Source organism: Polyodon spathula, unplaced genomic scaffold, assembly GCF_017654505.1.
Source record: "Polyodon spathula isolate WHYD16114869_AA unplaced genomic scaffold, ASM1765450v1 scaffolds_1422, whole genome shotgun sequence".
Taxonomy (NCBI): Eukaryota; Metazoa; Chordata; class Actinopteri; order Acipenseriformes; family Polyodontidae; genus Polyodon; species Polyodon spathula.
In genome coordinates, this window is record NW_024472902.1 from 180,078 (window position 1) to 199,686 (window position 19,609).

Consider the following 19,609-nt stretch of genomic DNA (forward strand, 5'->3'; position numbering starts at 1 on the left):
GATGGATGAGCTGCTATTAAGTGGATATGTGGCTCAAGATTATCAGCAGAGATAAAACGTCTTCGACCGCACACACCTGCACCCTCACCCCCACCCCTTTTCAAAATAACAAAACAATGGGGCTGTTTCAGCCTTTAGTGCTCCTTCCTTCGTTGGGACGTCTCTCTGGAATAAATCTCTGTCTTCTGTTCTGCTGCAGAGATGGGACAGTGGGGCCTGAATCGTAGAGGTATGTTGGTCTTCTCAGGCCTTCAGGCAGGGAGCAGGTCAGGTCCTGTTAACCACGCTCTCTTACTCGCTTCATGGCCTGGGGAGGTGGGCATTGGACCCATTCACACCCTGACCCAGATGTTCCCATGAATGTTTTCAGCTTTTAAACCAGTCTGTCACAATTGATGGGGGGGAGGTCCTTTTGTTATGGTCTTTTGGGGTAAACCTTTTCTTGTGCTGCTTGCTCATTAAACTCACCGCGCATTCTTGAATAAAACGTTTTGGGTGACTCTGCGTGTTCAGGGTTTACCCTCCCTGGCGCACGCCCGCTACCTGTCAACTGTATCGCCCTTAAATTTAGAGTGATTTAACCCTTTCAAATGCCTAATATTTTTTTATTTTGAAAAAAGTCGGAAGCTGTATCTGTACCTTCTAACTCAATATGATACCATGCTGAAAGATTTCAATCTTCTAGAAGTGTAAAATGACATATTTATACTCCAGTCCAGTTAGACGTGCCCGTAATCAGAGCAGGGAAATTTCACGCCAGCTGTGACGCTCAACACTCGTCATCACTCTGGGTACACCAAGAAATGGGTTAATTTAAGGCTTCAGTCTCTTTAATTTAGATTGAGGTGTCATTTAAAAGCATCTGAAGGGCTGTATTTGCAGAATTGTTTTGTTTAGGTTGAACTTTTGCGGTAAACAAAATTCGAGTAAGTTACCATATCGATCAAACTAAAGTTACATTTAAATGACAGGCCAGTTAAAAATGCTCCAGAAAATGAGAAAGTAGCCTTGACACTCGATGGGTTAAGGTTGTGTTGGACGAGGATCCAGATTTTTAGAATGGAGCCTTGATTGCTGCTAGCAGGGGCTCAGCCCAGCTTTTGTCTGCTAAATGACAACTGTCCTTCATTCCACATTAAGATGCACACATCAAGCTGTTTGGAGGCCCAGGTGAAGCAATTGTTGGGCTTCGTTTTTGTTCTAGCCTTGATCACAATGTTTTGATATAAACAAGCCAATGAAAAATCTTCTCGCCGGATTGGTTTCCTGTTCAGAGCTGCATGACAATAGCGTTAACGAGCTGCGGCCTTTTCATCTCGGCTTCATTAACATCTGATTAATCAGCTCCGCTGTTTAGACAAAGCCACCTCAAATGAAATGCATTTATTTGTGCTTTGTCAGAATCCATAATCAAAGCACTCTGCATTAAACGCTGACTGATTTATTAAATGAATAAGAAGGCATTAACGCGTCAAGGTTACTGCAAACGCAATGGTTCTCCACACGAACAAAAGCCCCTTAATAAAATGTGTCCTACAGTGTAGTGGTTTTGTCCTGCCTTCCATGAATTGCCTTTAGAGAATGCTTTTCTTTTCAGGGAATATCGCCTGCATACGCAAATGAAAAGCCCTTCTTTTTTTAATTATTTTTTTGAATTTACTGAATTATGAATCCAATTAATTTTTAAACAGATATATTCTTGCTTTTTTTTTTTTTTTTTAAAGCATTGTTTGACAGGTGACAATGCCCGTTCTCCACTGGGTTATATTGGCTTTGCACAATGTCCTGCAAGGACATCAGAGTACAAGAGTAAGCATGGTAACAGGGGGAAGAACCTCCACGAACCAACTAAGAGCTGGTTTACGAAGGTGTGGGGGCAAGACATTCCCGCGAACAAAAACCACGACCTCAGACTCGCGATATTCTCACTGTTTCCAATGTTGAGACTCCACGTAGTTTTCAATGATTATAAGAAAGTTGGGTACAGCGGTCCATTTCCTCAGCATTTTCAATCCTCTTTTGTTCTGTCTGTACCGTCAACGAATTTGATGGATGGTGAAGTTTTTTTTTTTGTTTTTATCTTATGCAATCTGTCCTTCAACTCTGATTGGCTTAGCGTTGCATGTATACGGTAGCAACACTACAGATTCAGCCTTGGCTAATGATGATTACATTTTGGATGCGCAAAATGTCAACAAATTGGATGGTTTTTATATCCTATGATATGCAAATAAATACATTTAATAAAGCAAATTAAGAAATTAGTGAATGCATGCAAACTAAATCATGTAGGTGTTTCTCTGTGTGAAGGAGCAACAAGGATTTAAACAGAATTTAACAAGTTTCCTTCATTTGATTCCAGTAATCACAAATCACACTTTTGCTACAGCTTAAATCTTATCATTAGACACAATAAGGAGTGATATCAGTTCCCAGTTTGTGGAAGACACATGGGACACGGCTCTGGTGTGTGTTCATGGAGGATCTTGATGCGTCTCGAATGCTCCAGAGTTATATAGTTTACACCCTTGTGTGCAACGTTTAGTTGCTGGCTTTTCTGTGTTCGTCAGCAACGTCTTGACCAGATCACTGTACCAGGTCAGACGAGGTCAGTTCTGCTCGTTTTATTGCCCCTTTCTCAGGCCACTTACAGCTGCTCCCTCAATCAGAGTTCTGTACTTGCCTCTTTACGCAGTTGTGCTCTGAAGTGCAAGGTAGATGACACGTAAAATCCCATAGGATGTTGAGGCAGTGGATGTTAACTGGGAACAGCAAGTTAAAGGCATCCAATAAAATCGAGGGATGGGGGGAAAAAAGGCGCCTGTCGTATAGAGAACAAGCTCAAATATGTCTTTATTAAACTCATCGTAAAACCACGAGTGGATCAAACTGCTGTGCAGTGGGAGTCTTATTGCTATCCCTGTGATATCTTTGCCATTTGGGGCTATTAAAAAATGTTTGCAAGGCAAATGGATAGATAATTGGTTATTGAATCTTAACGTTGACAGCGGTTTTAAAAAAAATCGAATTCCCAGATGGCTAGATTCTTTGTAGACGCCAGAGCAGGAGGGCACCGCTCCCTCTGTTGAAGCCATGGCGTTGGGGTGGTATCCTGTTCAGGTTTTTAATATCAGGTGTGCAGTAAGGTCTGCGGCTCAGCGGAGGCGTTATTATCGAAGACAATTGAGACGTGAATTGGAGCGGCGCGGAGTGTGAAATCGTAGCTCGGAACGAGTGGGGTTCCTGTCTGTCAGCTCGGCACGCCCCCTCGTTATCAAATTATCCCTTCTTACCCAGGAGGAGGGACAATTAAGTGCAGAAAATTGAGGTGGCGGAACACACGCAGGTTCTTTTGTGGGCTTTGTTTTGTGTTTTTTTTGTTCTTTCCTTTTAGTGAATCACCGCTGAGCCACAATTATTTCTTTTTTATGCTTTTAGTCATGCTTCCAGTTTTCAGTGCATTTTCTTTAGCTGGTAACCCAGTTATGTTCCGGGTTGTTTATTTTGCAATGCCAAAAAATGAGTCTTGCAGCTAGTTATTAATAAACGGTTAACACAATAACCTGTTTTTATGAAAGCTTTCAATATCCAACTCCTTTCGCTAGTTTGATAACCAATGCCTGGTTTTCAAACTCTTCGGGGAAGAAAAAAAATTGCACGAGTTTGGTTTTGACTAACTACTTGTAGCCAATCGTAAATCGTGTAAAGATTGCATTTATTTTCTATTAGTCCCAAATCCACTTGCAGTGCTATCTGGCAAATGCAGTTAATACGGACTGATGCTGTGTGCAGGAGTGCCATTGATCTGTAATGGACTGTGGTTTGAATGATGTGGAAACATTCCTTTAGAGGTTGACAAGACTGCTATCTAGCCCACAGTGTCCTATGACACTGCGTTTGCGTGTGAAACACACTGCTGTTTTTGCCGAGTGCAGTCTCCTTCAAACACATACTTGACTCGGACTGGCAAATTGACGAGCCGGCATAATCATTGTCTTCCAGACTATAGTGCTGGAGCTCTGTGTGAATCGACATAGTGGCTCAAAATAAACATACAGCACAAGAAAAGCAATTGAAACAAACTGACAGGCAGCCTTTTCAACAGGAATGAAAAGGAACTTTTTCAGATAAACAGAGAGAGACAGCTACCTGACAACACTGTCAAAAACTCCTGTCAACAGTTGTCTTGCAAAGAGCTGCTGTATAAAAAGAGGGGGGCACTGGGAGGAGGAGGGGGGGGGGTTTAATAGCAGCTCCCTGCATTTAGACATGTAAGCAAGGCAGAAACTTCTCTCAGCTAAGGAGGGGACAACATGAAATGTAACGCCTGCATTATCTCCCTGTTGGATAACATCAGTCAATTCTATTTGTCTGCTTTTAAGTAAGGTCCTGATGACAGCTGACCCAGCCCTTTAATAAACATCTTTCTGCTGTATTCTTACACAGTTTTACTATGCTTTCCCCATAGTTATACTATGCACTTATCATAGTTTACCTTGGTTTGCCATGCTTATTAATATGCTTTACTGCACCCCGCTATTCTTTGCAATGCTTCTCTATACTTTACCATGCTTTATTATGCTTTCACTATGGTAAACTTTTGAGGGAAGTGCCATTTTAACAGTACCAAATAATATAAATATAAGAATCCACCCTTGGTCTATTATATTGGCCATCTAGCCCTATAGTTCTTGCAAGGTAGGAGTTACTGGATGCAGAGTCATCCCGCCAATGTGAAACAAGCTTGCATTGAATTGGTGTGTGTGGGCTGTAGTTAAGCCACGTTAAAGGGTTTCAGTTTGCAGGGCAGACGCCCAGCTGCTGTAAGCTGTAGTCTAGCTACACTGCAGTGGCTCCTCTGAGCTCAGGCTATAGACAGACTGCCACTCTGTAGGGTGTGAAGGCCAGCTATGAGAGAGTGCATTAACATTTGCGTTTTAATAGAGGCGCATTTAATAGATGTGATTCCTACCTGCTTTCTTTTTGTTGCTGCGTGCATGATGCACTGCGGGGGTGGGTGAGGGGATAATGCAAGTAGTTCTGAGAAGTCAGAGTGACTGAGGGGAGCAATTAAAGAAAAATATACACTTCATCCACTCTCATTTTTAGTCAGGGTTTTTTTGTGCATGTTAAACTTTTGAGAACTAAGTGCCCATTTTCAATGCTTTATATTGTCAGTGAAATGAACAGCCGCTGAGGTTTCCTTCATTCCTTTTATTAGGTTATTCTAGATCTAAAATAAATGTGAACACTCTTTAAATGCAAATCTTTCTCTGGTTCTGGGTCTGGCGCATCGTTCACTCAGACCACTAACTTGGGGGGGGTGCAGTTTATTAACTGAGAATCTCCTCTCGCCCTAACGACCCTCCGTTGAGATCTCTCGCCTGATGCTGCACAGTGTGTTGTGTGTAAACAGGATTTTAAACAATAACCAAACCTGTACGATTGATGGCAGATTGCAGAATTCCTGGAGAGTTTTTAAGAGGGGTGGGGGTGCGAATATAGGTTTTAAATCCGTCTTAGCTGGAGAAGGGGCGACACCTGTGTCCCTGTGAGCCAGGGGTGAATCTGATCAGGTTAATTCACCCCATTACTGAAGAGCCATTGAGAGAACCCAGTGTAGCGAGGGCTAAACTGTTTAAAAGATTACTGCAAAGAAGGGGGGTTAATCTGCCTAATCTGGAAGCCACCCTTTAATTAAACAAGCCCTCGAAACCTCATTAGAAAACTGATTCTCCAGTTTTGCACATTCCTGTTTGTTTGTTTGTTTTAGTTGCCTCTAAACACAGGCATGCGTGGTGAAGTGGTGTTCTGATGCAGTAGTGTTCGAATACCAGCTTGCTTTTAATTGAGCTTCAACAAAACAGTTGACAAGCTGTCCCATTGCCCTGTCTGTGAAATTTGCGATACAGTACCCTGCCCTCTCCTCTAGGACGAAGTTGCTTTTAAAAGTGAGCCATCTGTATATACACATCAAAAACACCCAGTACAGCAGAGGTTGGCGCAGAAGGAAAGTTCTGACCACAGTGTAATGTAGATTAGGGGTGTCATCATGCAGGCTGCAAGGTTAGGCTTGCTGAGATTGTGGTCGGGGGTTATAACACAGTGGAAAGCATGGATCTTCACTCTGGTACATGTGAATAGGCGCAGGTACAATGCATTAACCTGGCTTGCATTCCAGCTGGCATGCAAGTGCAGGCAATGCATCCACACCAGTGTGGCTCCAGCAGCTTCACTGGAGACCCTGCCTGCTCTGGGATTCACCCCACACAAGCATGCTGATTTCTGGCTCTTGTACCTGAATACTCTGGGCTGAGACCAGGATCTGTCACAGCAGGGATGGAGATAAGACTCCTATTGCATAGCAGTTTCCCCCATTCCAGGTTTTACTATGAGCTAGATTAGACACAGTGTGTAGGTAACAAGCTCAGGTGTGCCTGATTTTAAACTCCTAGTAAAACCAGGAGTGGATCAAATCGCTGTGCAGTGGGAACCGTATTTCCGTCCCTGTGATAGACTCATATCATACAGTGCATTGCTGTGTAAAAGCAGCAGAACTATCATTCGACATGCAAAAGTCCTAAAGCAAATGGGAGACATTAAATCAAATGAACTATTTTTCTAGCTAAGTTCAGAACAGACGGAAAGGCACGAGTTTGATTAAAGATCTGAACGGTTTACCAAGTGAAGTTGGAACGGCTGCAACAGCAAGCAATGGGATGAAAACTGCTTCAAGCTGCAAGCATTTCAGGGGATGCAGCAGACCGAACCAGGAACGAGAACCAGTAACATTAAGCAAAGGGTTAGCATTTATTTAAAAGAAAAAAAAAACGAACTAATTCTTGAACCTGTGAAATCAATGGTTGCTGCACACACATCTTTTGATAAGCAGACAGTTAAATGGCAGCTTCATTTTCACAGTGGATTTTGCCTCCCCACAGCGGTTGTCTAATTGCAGTGTTTTCAGGGTCTAGCCCTGCCGGCCTGCAGCAGTGGGTGTGTTAGCGGCTCAACCCTGTTATTTAGCCCCTCCGAGTGCCTCTCAGCGACAGGGAATCTGGAAATGTTCTCCGCAGGCTCCAGAGTGGACTTGTCTGAGCCTCAGCAGGGAAAATAATGACAGCTGCCTTTTAAACACAAGCTGGGAACGCATGGGGGCTGGTGCAGAGCTGACAGCTTTCAGCGTTTTGTATATTCATATATTTTCTCTCTTTCTTTGTGAAATGGTTAGGTATCTACGAGACCCCGGGCGGGACAATCCTCTACCACGCTCACATGGATATCGAGACCTTTACCATGGACAGAGAAGTGAGGAAGATTAAACAAGGGCTGTCTGTTCAGTTTTCTGAGCAGCTTTACAACGGTATGTGTCCAGCCCGTGTGGCCCTGGGTAAAAGCGGTGGGTTCAGTTGTTTTACCAAGTCTAAAAACAGTCCGGAGTTTCACAGTGAAGGGCAGTCATGTTATGAGTTAAACTGAAAGACATTCACCCATCAGTTCGTTGCATGGAAAGTGTTTCTTACCAGTTAAAATATATTTGAGTTGTGGAACAGTTCTCAACACCCAGACCCAAACGCTGGCATTGAAACACACCAGCACTGATGAGGGAATTATACAGTCTGAGTAAAGAGGGGGCTGGCGTAACGGGGGGGTGGGAGGCTGGGGGGCGACAAGAGAGCGGCTTAACCACTGTGCAAAAGAGACAGGCTCGTGTGCATTCGTGGATTTCAAGCTTTTAGCCTCGTCCCGCCCACAGGACCACCTTGGGAATGAGATGCGTATCTCAAGGGTTCCGTCCTGGTTAAATACATGCATTTGACGGGAGATCGAATCTGTAGCCACAGTCCACCACACAACACTGATCTGTTACTGAAAACCAAACACTGGAACCGAGACTGTAGTGCCAGTCTTGTGTTGATAACAGGTAGGGGGTTGAGGGCGGAGTCCTGCTCCTAGGTTTGGTTTTTTTTTTGTTCTGTACAGCGTGGGATTAGTCCTGAGGGGGGTGGGCTGTTAATTTCATTTTTAAAACAGTTCTCCACCAAGACAGAAATTCCCTAAACTGTGGAAGAGGGGCGACCACAGGCATCCATTAGCAGGGCTATTACCACCTTCAGCGAGCCCCCTGGTAATTAGGGCTGACTGTGGTCACAGAGCACAAAGGCACTGCTCCACCTGTCTGGGCTCATTAGCCTTGCCAGGGCTCTGCCCAGACCCAGGGGACCCCCCAGAGCCTGGCCCGGCCGCAGGGTCACCTGCACAGGTAAGCTGACAGGTGGGCCGGCCCTCTCCAGCTGTCCAAAGCAGATTCTCTGCTCTCCTGACAATGTAAAGCAGCAGCTCCCCCCCTGACAGGCTGAGAGAGGAGCTGCCCTGCATCTGTCGGCTTCAGTCGTCGTTTCTTTTTCTGACAGTTGTTCGCTTACTGTACTCGACTGCCTTGCGGTCGCATGATCACCCAGCTTGACTCGTGGAGAGCGGAAGTGTGTGTGCAGGCTGGATTCACTTCAACGAAAAAGATTTCAACAGAGCCACAAAGGCTGAAATAATTGCTCTGTCCGAGAAAGAAAAAAAACTTGCTGACGCATGTTCTTCGCACCCCGCGAACGACGTCAAAGATTGTCCAAAACGGGAATGCGATTCCGAGTGCCTGTGAACCCTCAAGTGGCTTCCGCAACTAAACGAATATCTACAGGAAAGTACTTACCTGTAAAAACTGAACTAGCTCTGTGGAGTATTATCAGTGATACTCGATAGGACGTTCTCAGAGAGGAGGTGAAAGGTTAGAGGCCCAAGGCTAATAGAATGACTATATCACTGCCATCGCGTGGGACTCTTAACTGGAGTAACAGTGCAGGTCCAGCCTGACTCATTCTAATCCCATTGTCCCGCGCTCTTTCCTCGCTCCCCCTTAACAGGATTTGCATCATTAAAGTGTGATCACTGTTGAAACTACAAAGCAGCTGGGTGTTGCAGGTGTTCTGACCTGTGCTTTTTAGCATCATGTTGAATGCATGTAATGCACTGTGAACACTCACTGTGCACCAATATCCTGTGCAGTTTGCATTGGCTTGAAATAACATTGCAACCGCGCCTACACCAAATATACATGGTGCAATAAAGAAAACACTGCTGTATCTTGATGGAGGTAAAGCGCTTTTACAAAATATTAATATGGAGGGGGGGGGCACTTGCGACCCCCTTGGGCGGTTCTTTTTTAAGCTGACAGCTTGCGAGGTGAATAACAGTTGTCCTAGTGGACAGATGTGCTGAGAAACGAGATCCCACTGGCCCTGCAGTCTGGACTGTAGGGTTACTGGCAGACAGGGCTGGGTAAGCACTACCTGTAACAGGCAGGCACGCACAGGCTTGCCTTGGAGCATATGGACGTGATTCACTAAGCTGATAAGAGGAGGAGGAGGCGGCGATGGGAGAGAGGAGGCGAGGCTCCCTCGTGGGCCAGCGCAATGGATATGTGAGAAAGTATCAGATTGCCTCATATTTTTTTTTTTTAAATCTTAAACTTCAATTGTATTGACGTGTTTGCACTGAAACTGGTTGTACCGTATGGCAGATAAGTCTGCTTATGAAATATATAAATAGAAAAGGTTCAAATCTGTGTCTTCATACTGGGGGGAGAGGGGGTGATATTGTGGAGTTTACCGGGAATGAGTTGGAAATCAATAGGAAAATTATTTCAACACCTCCATTCATAATTGGGTATTGGCTGCTTTACTGATGAATTCTGTCTGAAAGCAGGTAGTCTAATGTATTTATTGCAGTGTTTTTATAGTTCTATAAATTTAAAAGCTTTCTAACCTGACCCTGGTTTTAAAGCTCCTTTTCCTTCCTTGTTGTCTCTGCGGTGTTCAGGTTTCTGGTACAGCCCGGAGTGCGAGTTCATCCGCCACTGTATCGCAAGGTCCCAGGAGAGCGTGGAAGGGAAGGTTCAGCTCTCTGTGTTCAAGGGGCAGGTGTACATCCTGGGCAGAGAGTCCCCCAAATCTCTGTACAACGAGGAGCTGGTCAGGTGAGACTGGGATTGGGAGTGGAGCTGGGCGAGGAACCGGCAAGCAAGCACCTTAACCTCTGTGCAAAACAGCCAGCCTCGCCGTGTGTGCTTCTAGAGCTTTTAACCTTGATGTCAGGGGTCGGAAGGCACAGCGGCAGTGCTTCACACGACAGTTACATGAACAGCAGGCTCAGGCAGCAAAGCGCCCCATGTATAATGGAATGGATTCATCACAGCGCTCACTGGCACAGGCGGTCCCACTAACATGAGGTCTTAACCATCTGGGGTGCGTTGCATGCCTTAAGATACTATTTCCAAAAGCAAAGTAAGAAGCACACTGTCGACCAGGGCTGCACTCGTTGTCTGGAGTCTGCTGTCCCTTTTTAAAGAGTTTTTTAAACCAGTGTATTCTATTATGAATATATTTACGTGCATGAATGATTTGTTCATATCCTCTTCTGTCATTGCATGTACAGTTGCTCCATGTGAAGTTTCCTAAATATGCTCCTAGAAATCGACGTGTTTTTAAAAAAATCTTCTTGTGTTCTCACTAAAGCAGCTTGTAATTCAACCCAAGAGGAGCGTTTCAGGGGAGGCCTTGTCTCCATGCTGCTTAAGAGAGATGAAAGTGAGACCTCTCACCTTTTCAACACGCAGTTTAACGCACCGTTCTGCGTTCTGCATATCCCATTGCATCCTGTTTGCTTGAAGTCCCAGAGGCGAGAGTGAGAAGTCGCTGCTTTTAAGATCGCTGCACCGTTACGAAACGCACTGCACAAATCCCATTACACGCCACGGTATATAATGATGGTTGCATAGAGGGGAAGGGATTTTTACTTGTGCTATCCAAGCAAAATAACTTACAAAAAAAAAAACATTTGCGAGTTGGAAAAGCCTATCTAGTCTAATAATATTCAATATCCTCGATCGGATTTTCTGAAAAGGAATGGATTTTGAGAGCGGGGGCCAGCTGGAAGTTAAGGATTTTAAAGGTTTGTTGTCTCCTTATTTGAGTGCTGCGGTAGAAAGGGCTAGTATTGGCTAGTTGGCGCTCTCAGGATGCTGTTCGTTTGGCTGTGCCCAGGGTTCGAACCTGTACGGGAGAATTATCATTTGCAGATCAACTCCGAAAGATGTGCGACTGTTTCCATCCGAGCGTGAAGATCATCTTTTTAAAGATCGCATTGGGGAATTCGAACCTCCTGTCAATGCTTCTCCCACAGTCCACGTTCACAGATGGATTCAGGTCTGAGATCTCCTGTGCTGCTGATCGAGTTTGATCCGCATGTGTTTTTATTGTGGGGTTTCTACATTGCAACTGTATTATTGTACATTGCAATTACATCTTTTTGACTGTTTTCCAGGACCCCCTTGTAAACGAGGCCTCAAATAAAAAAATGTCTATATTCTACAAACTGTTTTGCTTGTGCAATGAATGGGCAGCACTGATTCGCTTCTTGAGGGGTAAATGACCCAATATCTGTACTTTCCCTCAGTCAGTAAGTCTGCATGTCAATTTAAAAAAGATATTTTCCTGCTGAATCGACCGTTGATCACAGGCCCTGTGCTCTTCTTAAGGCTGGTGTTGCACGCAGAGGGAGGCAAACAATGAGTCGGGATGGAGAGAAGAGAAGGGGAGATACGGGCTGGAGAGCGTTGTCTTGCTGAGTTTCCTCTGCTCCTCTCCCCCTCTGTTTTTTCTTTCTTTCTTTTGATTTCTACACCGTTGCTTTCTAAAGGGTTTGAGTGACGGCGTCACATTAGCAGCTGAGATGCCTGCGCGAGGTAGCGGACGGTGTGAGAGCTTTGGCGCAGTAGGTAGAAAGTACCCTAATTATAGAGAAGAGGAGGCACGCTGGAGGAGAGAAAGAAAGAAGAGAAAAGCATTGTGGATGCACAAAAATAAAAGCACAGGCTTTATAGAAGAAAGAGGGGGGGTGATCAGGAGGAGATTATTGTAAACTCATTGAAATTGCTTGTGTTCTTCAATTCCGTGCGATTAGCACAGGTCTGTGCTGCGGTGCTTCTCTTGCAATACATATACTGACCAGTGATGACCTCATCAAGCACGTCCTTTGTGTAGTTTCATAGCCAGGGGAAGTAAACACTTTAAGGCTTTAGATTGAAACTCTGCAACACTGCATTGTCCCACAAGGCAGATCACATAATGAGTCAGTCCAATTAAACCTGGATTTATAAAATGTATGCGTAATACAGTAAGTATCCTGTGTGTGTGTAACATACCTTTGTCAAGGGAAAGCACTTTAGGGTTTGGACCCATGGTAACTACACTGTATTTCTATTTAAATCTATTAATGTGCTTGCGATGTCATTGACTACACAGCACATACTGGTGTATTTATATCTGTTTTTTTTCTTCTTCTTCTAGCATGAATGTGCAAGGAGATTATGACCCGTGTGATGCATCAGGATTCATCAAAATCAACTCTCTCAGGTTAGTAATTTAATTAGCTCCGCGGCTCTGAGGGGAAGCTCAAACGCTGCTTCCCCTCGCGTGTTCCTTGAGCTTCGCGGCATTGCAGAAAGCTGCTTAACACATCTAAGAGTCAATCCCCTAGCTCAGGGAAATGCATCCTTAAAGCAGCACCTTATGCAGCCAGCCCCTGCACTGTGCAACTTCCCTATTTGGAGGTTATGAGCGAGGCCTGCCTCGTCATACTAACTCTTCTGAGAGCCTACAGAGGGTGCACAGTAATGGTGACAACAGCCCCAGAAAGCCTACAAGGGTAAAGCACCAGTCACCTTCGATATGAGTATTGTCCCCCTGGCGGCTGTTTTAATCGCATCAGTCCAGTAGAGCTGCAAACACAGCTTCCTTCCTCCTGAAGTGCTTGAACGCAGAATAATTCTTTGGTATTTTTTCTGTTTCTTTGCAGACTAAAAGAATACCACCGTCTGCAGAGCAAAGCTGGGAAGCAGCAGTGAAAACAACGCCGGGGCTGTGACCGGCCTGGGCAACAGAATTGTGCTGAGCAAAGTGGGAAGTCAATTGATGTCTTTGTAAAAAAAAATAATAAATATAAGTAACACGCAATGTTTTTTATCAATTTATTGTGTTCAAGAGAAGTTTGAGTGAATTCGAAGGACAAAAATCAAAGTTTAAGCGAATTCAAAAGGCTTATATATTTCTCTCTCTCTCTCTCTTCCATTTACCTGCTGTCCTTTCTCAGTCAGTGTTGTAAAAGAAAAAATCTCTCAAAATAACGCCCAACATCTCTCGCTTATTCTTATTTTTGAGCCATTATTCAATAAACTTTTACAAAACAAAATGAATATCACTTAAATAAAAGACATTAAAATTAGGTCACATATCCACTGCTCTCTTGAATTCCGACCACACGAACAAAGCATCCTGATTGGCCAGCCGGGAATGATGTCCTGCCCGGGGATGACTGTGTAAAGGCAGCGCCGTTGCCCGGAGTCCAGAACTGCAGCCTTGCTCGGCAATGCTTGTGATTCGCCAGTGGAGGATGAAGAAATCTGAACTGGGAGCTCACAGTTCACAGTACTGGAGAAAAAGGTGAAACTGGTTCATTCGCTACACTTAACAGCGAGACTAAACTAAGGTTTTAAATACTATACCTGGTCATTCAGTCAATAGTCAAGGACCAGCCCATTGTAATCGCAACAGAGTGATAATAGTAAAAGCGTGCATTTTACATCAGATGGTGCTCCTGTATTTTTTTCCCAATGTTTATCCCTACTGGCGTATTGAAATCCCTGGAAACAGCAATCGTGTTCAAAAGTAATGTTTTGGAATGTTCTCTGGTGTTCTAGAATTGTTTTGTCATTAGACTTGTCGCCCATCACTGCACTGTCAGCTATGCAGCAGCAAATGCACAGCATCAGGGTGGAAACAAGTCTAAAAAGTTACCAAAAACCAGTTTTGAGGTGCAGCTGAAGCTGTCACCCTGGATGTCAAGTCCGCAAATGATTTGTACGGCACTATCACAGGAAGATTCAAGCACGGGTATGCATGTAAAATAATGAAGTGTAAATGGGCTGCTCATTTCAGAGGCCCCTCAGTGTCTGCCGCAGGGGGGGGGTCTCTACTCCCTGGTGCGTCTGAGAGGGCTGCTGCTCCTTGTTCTTAACCCTACGTGTGCTGATCGGTTCCATGGGGGGAGGGGGGGTGGGTGTCACGGTGGGTCAATATGCAATTTCCTCCAAGCCCTAGTGGAAGTGATGGCTCTATTTGAGAGTAGGAATGGCTCCTGTCTTGTGGAAGGAAAGGCTAATCTGGTGCAGATGTGTCTTGCCTGATCACATGACCCCCGCAGGCAGAGAGAGAGAGAGGGAGAGAGAGAGAAGAGGAGGGCAGTGGGGGTGGGTGGCTGTCTTGGTTCTAGAAAGAGACCACCAGTTAGGCTTAAGGGGTGTAAGTTTTCAGATTTTGATTTTTTTTTTTGGACGAAAACGTTTTACCCTCTGAACTGTCAGTCTCAGGCTGGCTGTAGAAGTATCTAGCGCAGTGGTCTCGACTTGCCCTCGGGATCAATTCCAGTCCTGGTCTTCATTCCAACCCTGTCCTAAATTAGTTAATTGCCTCTTAGCAGCTATTAACTTCATTAGAACCTGCTTGGAGTAAAAACCTGGACTGGACTAAATCTCGAGAGCAGGAGTTGAGCACCACTGAACTCTGCTGTATTTCTGACATCCACTAGGGGGCAGAGTGCTGCAGGGGGACAGGTTAATGGTTATGCTGTACCTGTCTGAGAGGTAATATATTAGGGGCCAATTCAAGTTATTTTAAAGCTTCTGCATTTTAAAAAGTAATCTGGATGTGAGAATCTAAAAAATTATACGCAAATTGATTTGAATCGACAACAAGAACAATGCATAGCAAAGAGAAGTCGGGTATCTCCGACCCTGCTCCTGTTTGAAACTCGAGACACGTGTTGTGTTGTGTCACGGGGGAAGACATCCGCAGGATCTAAGAGGCACACACCTGTCCTGCTTGGAATTAAAACAGAGCCCAGAAGCACCCTGCTGACACTAATCCACTCCTGTGATTCATCCCGTGATATTCAATTACACCGCAATCTCCCCGGACCAATATATAATGAAGAGGTCTTCCTATAATCGGAATAGCTCGGCAGTAAGAGAATTGTATTTTATTTTTTAAACAGACTTTAAAAACTATTAAAATAAGCATGCAAAATAACTGTGTTATTTACTGTATAGCAAGTTAGTTTAAAAATATATATACTGATGCACAAAAGAAACACAACAATCAATGTAGGGAAAATAATTCAACAAATGATTTTTGATCAAAAATACTTTATATGCATACAAGAAATCCTGTTAGTGCAATCGTGTACACATTGTTCAGAAGCAAGCAAAGCCACGCAGGTCACAGCATGAACCAACTTATACGCTTGCATCACAGACGTCATGTGGAGTCAATTCAAAGACGTGACTGACGATTCAAACAAAAACATTACATTAAATACTATGAATATTAGCATTTCTACCCCCATTTCTTCCAATCGGTATGAATCCACCCTGCTATCACGCACCTTCAACACATCTGTTAAAGGGGTGAAACTCACCCAGATCTATACATTCTGTAGAGCATCACTTTTAAACATTTTACAGACTCTGTTCACCTAATCTGTTCTTTGTTTGTGGTGTTTTGTTTTCACACTGTGTCCACACAACTTGATTAGAGACCTGCTAACTTTGGCTCTCTGCCCAGATGCCAAGATACAAGAGACTGCATATGTCTTGCTTAGCCAGTTACACGTGCTTTAAGCTATATCAAAATATGAAAATAACACTTTACTTGTTATTTAATATGACACTGTTCACTATTTAAAATGTAAATAACATCATGTATCTATATATATAAATCTATATAACATGTGTGTGTGTGTGTTATTTATATTTTATATATTGTATTTCTGTAAAACGCAGACAAATGACAAAACAAAATTAGCATTGCCACTGAAAGGGTCATTTAATGGGTAAACAACAATAATATTTGTGGGGAAGAGGGCTTTATATGGAAATATGTTCTTAGTTCATTGTGAGTTTTAAAACTGTGAACTGGAGCAGCAAAGCTTAGTCAATCGGACCCCGAATCTTTGAAAGAGCAAGACCTTTGAGGAGCAAATGGATCCCTTTCAAAGGAGACACAAAACAAGAGCACAAGAAAAACAGAGCTGCTGACTCTGGATCAATATTTCTTTTAAATTGACTGAATAAAACGAAAGAATTAAAGCTCCTTGACCCGTATCAATTATCCAGCCTTTATGAAGTTCCAAAGGCTCTCTCTGGGGGATTGGACAAAAAGAAAAAGCCAAAGTTAGAGCCAGAGACACTTCCTAATTGCCCCCTTTCTTATCTCCCCCTAAACCTCACATCTATTATAAGGAGAGAGGGTATCACAGTTATTGCTCCACTGTTGTCCGAAAGGTAATTTGAGCCACAGAGGTTGGATGAAACAAAAATGTCTCTATAAGTATCGAGAGGCTTTGTTTAAACAGGCTGTCCCATACGAGCCTCGTTCACATTGAATTCAAACTGTACTGTGTAACATAGACCAGCTGCATCGCCCTGATCAAAGATTACAGAGACAGCTTCCCTGAATGAATCAGGAGCAGTGATCAATGAGGCATGATCACGCAGAACTCTAGATCAATCTAAACATCTCAATGTGCGTCATCCCGACAGCCCTGGTTACACCTTATCGACACTGTTAAGGCAGATCTTTCTAAACCCCCACCCCCCACCCCGAACCTTAATCATACACAAAAGGCAAAATGAAACACCATTCAATTGTAAAGGGAAGGCAGTGGAAAACATATTAGGTTAATTACAATGTCACACCGAGAAAGGAGATGTAATTTTGCCTGGAGGTAAAGAGATAACATTTAAAAGCACAGAGTGTTCTTTTAGTTTTAACTTGAGGACAAGCACCCATCTGGCTACTCAATACCGATGGTCAATGCCCCCCTGCCCCCCCACCCCCATAACCATGGTCCTTTTTAGAAAGAAAACATTTGAAAAGAACAATGACCCAAAGACAATGGGGAGGAGAAGGGCAATTAGCAATTGGAGATGTTAAAGGAACTGGGACAGGGACCCTCATTGTTGGACGTCTGTAACCCAAGACCCTTCAGAGCTGTTCCTAAAGCTTGAGTTTAGCCAGGAGTCAAACTGCAGCCCCTGTTTACCTGGTCCAGCTGTGGAGGGGAAGCCCAACAAAAGGAGCTGCTTCAGAGAGACTGACGCTTTGTGTCCTTTCTCTAGGGGGGGGGGTCAAGCTGAAAAGTGATTCACTTGCACAGGTCAAGGGTTTACATCATTAGCGAGCTTCCCAGCCCAGGTTGTCAGGCCAGGGTGTATTATATCACCGCTGGAGAGATTCGGGTAGAGATTGGAAGATAATGAAATACCTGCCTGCGTGCAAACCGTTATCAGATAGTTAGATCCAGAGCGCTTGCACGCACACACGCACACACACAAAGGGTTCTCGTAATCTCTGCATTGTAGGTGCACAGCAGGGCACGGAGATTATACATGGTTTGTTAGGAATTGATCGGATTATTAACCCTTTCATGCATGAAATATGGAAAACAGCAGTTTTTGGACACAATAAATATTCTTTCATTGAAAATCTGTTTCAGTTTTTTTTTCATTGCTTTACAAGCGGGGAACGGTGGCTTGTTCATGACCACAACATGAGGGTGTTCGTGATCACAGCAGGAGGGTGTTCGTGATCACAGCATGAGGGTGTTCATGATCACAGCATGAGGGTCCACATTTTGAATCAGAGAGTCGCTGAATTCCTCCTTTTCATTCTCGTGGACTTTTGTACTGTGGGCAGATGGCAAGCTTTGCAAGTCGAATAAAACTAGTGTAGCACAACGACAAGAAGCCACTCTTGCCCTGTTCACGCGGCCTAAATAATGCGGAATTCTTTCACCTGCGTGGATCATGAGTTATTTGGGTAGCGGGAACACAGTAGAAGCAGAAGTTACAGCAAGGGCTCTCAGTAGCTTCTTTCCCATTCTACTTCAATTATTGATACCCCAATACAATAACAGTTTCGCAGGTCTCCATTTGCCAGGTAAGCCTGTGCTCACAGCTTCCCCCACAGCCTAGTAGTTCTCTTATCTTCCTCACCCTTCACGCTAGGCACAGGGTGTGCAGCTCAGCAATAAAAGGATGAACAAGTGGCTGTAGATACCTTACCTCATAGAGGTAAAAAAAAAAAACCAATAAGTGCAGGTTGAGGCTGTCTTTGTCAGGGGGGAATAACAGCCTGGCCTTGACCTGCCGACCCCCCTCTGAAAGAGGCTGTGTTGGGGCCGAGCATTATCAGGCCGGGCGATCGCCCCCCCTCCCCCCGGGACCCCCTGACGTTCCCTTGCTCGCTCACTCTGACTGCTCTGATGAGATGCTTATCGCTCTCCTCTCGCGCTCCTCTTTCACCTGGCCACTTGGTCGCAGTTCAAGCCTTTCATCTCCCATCACTGTTTGAAAGCCATTGTACCGTTGCCCCCGTTTCCTGTATCATAAGACAGATCCTCTCTGGGCAACAATGCATTACAAAATAAGAGGCTTGTCAATCACTAGAAATACTTCATGAACAAAATAAGTCATTGATAAACTGATGGCTCACTTGTTAAGCTGTGGTTATAAGCACGGGTATTACAGGATGTATTTTCAGTAAATGCGAGTCTGCCTCCCATCCTCTGCCTCTCTCCCAGCCTCTGCCTCCTCTGTTGTGGTTCAGTAGCTTAAACAGAAGATGCACGCGGTAATGACCCGGGCCATGTAAAATAGTTTGTTTTTTACTTTGCCTCTTCTGTAAATTAAATCCTAAAACACCTCCTTCAATAAAACCTTGAGGAGTAAGAGCTGGTCGGGCTCACTCAGCCCAGGGGAGATCACGTCAGGCTGTGCAGGGCTCAGGGCTCTCCCTCTCCCCCCTTTCTCTCCTCCATTAGCCAGCTCTTAGCAGGGGGGCTCTGGGGGGCTGCAGGTCAAACAGGTGATTTAGGACCACGCTGGTTCCATGGGTTAGAGGGGGGCCCGGCACAGGATACACAGCCTTGGCTTTTAACATTCAGAGCTTAAAGACCTCTGTGCCGGTGCTGTTCCCTAGTTATGAAGGCACTCAACCAGCTGCATCAAAAAGCTGCACTAAAAGAGAGGCTGGATGGCAGAGCTACTTCTCCTCAACCCTGTCTCTTCAATCTGGCTCATTTCTGTGGCACAGCATGATCGGACTTCCTTTTCCCATCAATTACCTTTTTACACTTCACTGGAAACCACCCCCTTGCTGGCTTTCCAGTTTGTTAACACACTCCCCCAGACTGGGACCTAGTGAGGTTCCAGCATTACCAACGCTAAGATAAGGAGCTTGAGGGTTAAAGGGTCTGGGAGGAGGCTGCCAGCAAAACAAACGTTTTAAGATTCGTATCGAACAACGGCTTTCCCAACGCCTAGCTGTGTGCTGTGTAACTGACCTGGGAGCTAGTCATCTTTAAAAGGTATTTGAACTCACAAGGTTCGTCAAGGTGATTATGTGTTCAGCTACATGAAGAGTTACAGTACGTTTGGGTA

General features: G+C 44.5%; 1 protein-coding gene across 1 annotated transcript in view; it reads left to right on the forward strand.

The window, feature by feature from the left end:
* The window catches only part of ass1 (argininosuccinate synthase 1), a 31,947-nt gene extending 18,880 nt beyond the window's left edge, over positions 1-13,067 (forward strand). The window contains exons 12-15 of the mRNA XM_041242782.1: positions 7,232-7,363; positions 9,874-10,030; positions 12,402-12,467; positions 12,910-13,067. Of these exons, the coding sequence (XP_041098716.1) occupies positions 7,232-7,363; positions 9,874-10,030; positions 12,402-12,467; positions 12,910-12,958 (404 nt within the window). The 3' untranslated portion in view covers positions 12,959-13,067. The remainder of the gene's footprint in view (positions 1-7,231; positions 7,364-9,873; positions 10,031-12,401; positions 12,468-12,909) is intronic.
* The last annotated feature ends 6,542 nt before the right edge of the window (positions 13,068-19,609 follow it).